Source organism: Eubalaena glacialis, chromosome 4 (genome assembly GCF_028564815.1).
Source record: "Eubalaena glacialis isolate mEubGla1 chromosome 4, mEubGla1.1.hap2.+ XY, whole genome shotgun sequence".
In the NCBI taxonomy this organism is placed as follows: domain Eukaryota; kingdom Metazoa; phylum Chordata; class Mammalia; order Artiodactyla; family Balaenidae; genus Eubalaena; species Eubalaena glacialis.
This window is the reverse complement of record NC_083719.1, coordinates 148,410,972-148,416,664: the sequence shown is the minus strand read 5'-3', so window position 1 is coordinate 148,416,664 and position 5,693 is coordinate 148,410,972. Positions and strand designations below refer to the sequence as shown.

The following is a 5,693-nucleotide window of genomic DNA, read 5'->3' as shown; positions in this document are numbered from 1 at the left end:
ACCCATGTTTATGCCAACCCAATACATCTTCAGCCCATCTCTCATTATAACTTATAAAGTATCCTAATGCCCCTCACCAGGGACAGAATTCCAAACCTTATTCAAATCTTCCACTCAATACTAAAGAACAACAACAACAACAAAAACCCTCAAAGGAAGAATCCTTGAGGAATTTCTGTTTCAAGGTCAAGGCAATAGTCTTGATAAACTTGATAAACCCAGACCATCAACTCATAGAATAAGAGGAATTAAACACTGAAATCATTGATTTAAGGCTTTTGGTAATAATGTCAAAATATTAAATCAGAGCTCGGGCGGCGGGAGGAGCGGCAGCGGCCAGGCAGCCCAGCTTCGCGAAGGCTCTCGGCGCGCCGCGGCCCGCAGGCACCCGGCACGCGCCCGCCCCGCCGCCATGATGCCCAAGAGGAAGGTCAGCTCCGGCGAGGGGGCGGCGAAGGAGGAGCCCAAGAGGAGATCGGCGAGGTTGTCAGCTAAACCAGCTCCTGCAAAAGTGGAAACGAAGCCAAAAAAGGCGGCAGGAAAGGATAAATCTTCCGACAAAAAAGTGCAAACAAAAGGGAAAAGGGGAGCAAAGGGAAAACAGGCTGAAGTGGCTAACCAAGAGACTAAAGAAGACTTACCTGCAGAAAATGGAGAAACTAAAAATGAGGAGAGCCCAGCTTCTGATGAAGCAGGAGAGAAAGAAGCCAAGTCTGATTAATATCACACACCTGGTCCTATCAGTGGTCCCTGTTTCCCTTCTTGTACAATCCAGAGGAATATTTTTATCAACTATTTTGTAAATGCAAGTTTTTTAGTAGCTCTAGAAACATTTTTAAAAAGGAAGGAATCCCACCTCATCCCATTTTTTAAGTGTAAATGCTTTTTTTTAAGAGGTGAAATCATTTGCTGGTTGTTTATTTTTTGGTACAACCAGAAAATAGTGGGATATTGAATATGGGAGGCTTTGATTGTCTTGGGTGTCAGCTGAACATTCCACAGATGGGGGGTAGCTTTTCTATCCTATAATACAAAGCATACTAAACGGCAGTTTGGAGTCAGTTGTGCATTTAATGTCTTAAACACTTTAAATTACTTCTCTTCCCACGTTGTTTTTGGTAGAATTGTTTCCTAAAGCAAACCACTCACCCCTTGATCTTGGCTCTCCTGGGCAGAATTTTGTGCACTCTGTATGTAACAACTTTGGTCGTGGTAGTCCAGTTCTTCTAGTAACTGTTAATGTGCTGTGAACGATTGACAATTTGAGTATGTAGTGTACATGATATTAAATTGTGAATTAGTGGGACTTACGATGTAACAGCATATCAATATTTGAAGATATTGGTACTTGATATCCTGCGAAGGAAAATTTGCCCCCAAATTTTAAGCTGGAAAGTCACTGGAATAACTGTTCAGAAAAGAATCACAACTACATGATTTTTTAGGTTTTTGGTACGTATGTTGAGAATTGTGTACAAATTGAAATGTCTGTGTACTGATCCTCAAAACAACCAATAAAATCTCAATTATGAAAGAAAAAAAAAATATTAAATCAGGCTTAAAATTACTAAGTACTATCGGGCTACTTTTATTTTATTTTTTTCCTCCAGCTGCTCAGCACATCCCCGCAATTGGATGGCACCTTCTAATGGAAAGGGAGCTCCGATTCTATCGACAGTTCCATGACAAGTCATCCTTCACCTACCATTGTCCAGTCTTCTTAGCTGTTCATTATCTTGACTGCTGTACCTATGAGATAATGATACACTCTGCTTCTACCCCTGACTCTAACACATTTTTGCTCCAGGCTTCCTTTTAATTGAAACACACTCTCTGTATTACTATATTTCGGAGCAAAAGTAAACACATTTAACACAAGAATTCAGTTTGTACTTGCTTCACCAATAGGAGGTGTGTAAAAAGTTACCTGCCTCTAGAAAAGAGCTTGAATGATCCTTTTGAGATGTTAATATTTTTAACTCTTTTCTTTCACTTTCACTGCCATTTGTCACTTCTGGGGATGTGATAATCAATGATCTCTGTGAGGAAAAAATGTTATTAGCGACCCTTACCAATTCCCTGAGTGTCCCAAACTCATTCAGGAAGTAGTGAGTAAAGTTTTCTCAACCCTTAAGTATAAAACTGACTGAAAATGCTTTAACTCGGAAAAAGGGAGGAATCTAATAACTTGTGCCTGTTAAATTATCTGTGTTCATTGTAAATCGCTTTGAGTAGCCACCAATTAACTAGAACAGAATTGCTCAACTTCAGGATCAGTGGCAGCTATGCATGGCCAAAATGTTGCTCTTGCCTAGCTGACATTCTCAAAATTTGAAATCTTTCAATAAAAACAGGTGAATTAGTTCTGCCAACAAATATAGTTCAAAAAAATAAATATGTGCATAAGGAACGTTAGGGTTTATTTTCTCATTGACTGGCATGAAAAGATGGTGTGCTAACCATACAAGAACCACGCCATATTAAGTACTGAGCCTTACTTCATTTTATCCTATTCATTGTTACGATCATACCTATGCTATTAGAACACTCATCATTCCCATTTTTACAAACAAGAACACCTAAGCACAGAAATATTAAACATATTGTCCAAGGACACTCCGTAGAGCTGGACCTTGGACCTAGATCTACTTGATCCCACATCCCAGGTTCTTAGCCAGCACTGTGCTATGATGCTTATTCTCTCATAACTGAATTCTTTGGAGTTAAAATATAAAAGCAGCCCAATAAAGTTATCTAATGACTGTCATGTATTCTTATAACAAAAAATGTATGATTTACACTTTGAAAATATAAAATGAATTATTAAATTATTCAGACTGACTTAAGATATTAATATTTGTTAGCATTCCTTTTATTTATAAAGTGTCACATTACTTGTCTATTTTAAAATTTATTATTTTATTTTATTTTATTTTTGGCTGCATTGGCTCTTCGCTGCTGCTCGCGGGCTTTTTCTAGTTGCGGCGAGAAGGGGCTACCCTTCGTTGCGGTGCGTGGGCTTCTCATGGCGGTGGCTTCTCTTGTTGTGGAGCATGGGCTCTAGGCGCGCGGGCTTCAGTAGTTGTGGCATGCGGCCTCAGTAGTTGTGGCTCGCGGGCTCTAGAGCACAGGCTCAGTATTTGTGGTGCACGGGCTTAGCTGCTCTGCAGCGTGTGGGATCTTCCCGGACCAGGGCTCGAACCCGTGTCCCTGCACTGGCAGGCGGATTCTTAACCACTGCACCACCAGGGAAGCCCTACTTGTCTTTTCTTATCATTGTGGAAAACACACATGTTTTTCAGCACCATATATTTACGGAAGGGGTGATAGAAGAAAGAGAATTTACTCCTTCTACCAGGAAGATAGTAATTAACCAAGATTAATAGTGTATGTGTGTGTGTGTGTGTGTGTGTGTGTGAGAGAGAGAGAGAGAGAGGAGGTAGGAAGAGATTAATCACTCACCACTCTTAGAATTAAAATGGTTCTTAAATGTTAACATGCAGAAGAATCAGCTGGAGTTTTTTTAATTTCAGATCACTAGACTCTCCCTCAGAGATTCTGATTCAGCAAGTGTCAGGGAAGACTCAGGAATCTGAATTTTTAATAAGCAACAACAGGTGATTCTACTACAGTCTGTACCTGTATTGTCCAATAACGTAGCCATTAAGCATTTAAAATGTGGCTACTCCAAAATGAGGTGCACTGAATGTAAAAAATACACACTAGATTTTAGACTCAATAAGAAAACAGATATGAAATATCTTCTGAATAATTTTTATTTGTTACATGTTGGTAATATTTTAGATATGTTTCATAAAATACATTACTAAAATTAATTTTTTACTTGGTTTTAGTGTGGGTACTGTAAAATTCTAAATTATATATGTAGCTCATATTGGTATGTCAATTGACATATTTCCTTGTGAACTCATTTTTTGGGGGGTGGGGGTGACACTGGTTGACACTCTCATTCCAAGATAAAGGTAGTAAAAGAATTCTAGGGCTTCCCTGGTGGCTCAGTGGTTAAGAATCCGCCTGCCAATGCAGGGGACACGGGTTTGAGCCCTGGTCCGGGAAGATCCCACATGCCGCGGGGCAACTAAGCCCATAAGCCACAACTACTGAGCCTGCGCCCTAGAGCCCGCGAGCCACAACTACTGAAGCCCGCGCGCCTAGAGCCCGTGCTCTGCAACAAGAGAAGCCACTGCAATGAGAAGCCCGCGCACCGCTACGAAGAGTAGCCCCTGCTCGCCGCAACTAGAGAAAGCCCGCACGCGGCAATGAAGACCCAATGCACCCAAAACTAAATAAACAAATTAATTAATTAAAAAAAAGAATTCTAAATTAAAATCAGGACAAAGGTGTGTATAATAAAAATTTTAGTACATAACATATTTTTGAATACTTCTAAAGATCTGACAAAGATATAATAAAGTATTTTGTATTGAAGAAAAAAAAAAAAACTTGAAGCATTAACTATCCTTAACTACCATTCAATGATTATCAAATCTCATGTGTGACTGGTGTTTGCCTTTAATTATGAATTCCCTTGGGGTGTGATATATGTATGCATGTTCGTGTGTATGGACACTGTTTAGAAAACCCACCACAAAGTAGGATCTTTCATTCAGTCTTGTCCACAGAGAAGTAGAAACATTCGGCAAGAAAACTGTCAGGTATAATCCAGTATTGTTGTAATTGGCATTAGCTATGTAATGAGATAAATAGGTTTATATGGATATGTGGGAACATAATTACCCTTGTTAATATCCTCTCTATTGGCCAATGTACAGTTGACACTTGAACAACATGGGTTTGAACTGCGTGGCTCCACTTATATGCTGATTTTTTCCAATAATACATACTACAGTGCTAAACAATTTGCAGTTGGTTGAATCAGCAGATGTGCAACCACAGATATGCAGGGCCACAGATATGTAAAGTTATATACATATTTTCCACTGTGAGGAGACTTGGTGACCCTAATCTTCTCATTGTTCAATGGTCAACTGTACTATGAATTCTAAAGAGCTGACACAAATTGTACCTTCTGAAACCAACTTATCTGGAATTACTACTGATAGTCCAAATTATCCATTATTACTCTACTAAAGTGAGGTTCATACATTTATTTTCATATCACCTTATACGCTTTAGTATGAGTCAATTTCAGTCTTAGCTTCCCTGATGTATACCATACTCGTATTTTATTCTTTGTTTGTCCCCACCTCCACTATATACTCATATTTTTATGAAGGGTTTTATCAGAGGTCCCCAAACTTTCTCAGTTCATGGTACCCTTAATGTCTCAGTAATATTTTCATGATGCCCCTAGGGCAAAGAATTATATAACAGTTCCAGTTATTAAGCAATTAGGCCCAAACAACTTAACAATAGTGGTTTAGACAGATGTTGCTGTGTTTAAATATTTTAAGTATCTCATAGGTTCCAAGTGAGTTGGCTAAGGTTCACACAGTTGCCTCAGCCCAGTTTGAGAACTGTAGGACTACATAGTTTTAAATGTTTTAGGAAGTAAAATGCAAAATTCTGTTCTTTTTAAGGGAAAAAATACACCTAATAAAAATAGCTATTTAGAGCTTTGTTACTTTTGACACATTTTAATTATCAGAGTTCGTAAAAGTCATCATGTATTGCACCACTGCAATAACTATCTCAGATTGACATTTAGTATA

The 5,693-nt window shown here is 38.8% G+C and overlaps 1 protein-coding gene across 1 annotated transcript; it reads left to right on the top strand.

Moving 5' to 3' along the window:
• Positions 1-314: 314 nt before the first annotated feature.
• Positions 315-815, top strand: LOC133090138 (non-histone chromosomal protein HMG-14-like). Its single transcript, XM_061188436.1, has one exon. It carries the CDS (start codon positions 413-415, stop codon positions 719-721), a length of 309 nt encoding a protein of 102 aa, XP_061044419.1. The 5' UTR covers positions 315-412; the 3' UTR covers positions 722-815.
• Positions 816-5,693: the final 4,878 nt, after the last annotated feature.

Bases quoted from the DNA above. Each gene is read 5' to 3' on its own strand.
- LOC133090138 (XM_061188436.1), top strand. From the start codon at position 413: ATGATGCCCAAGAGGAAGGTCAGCTCCGGCGAGGGGGCGGCGAAGGAG.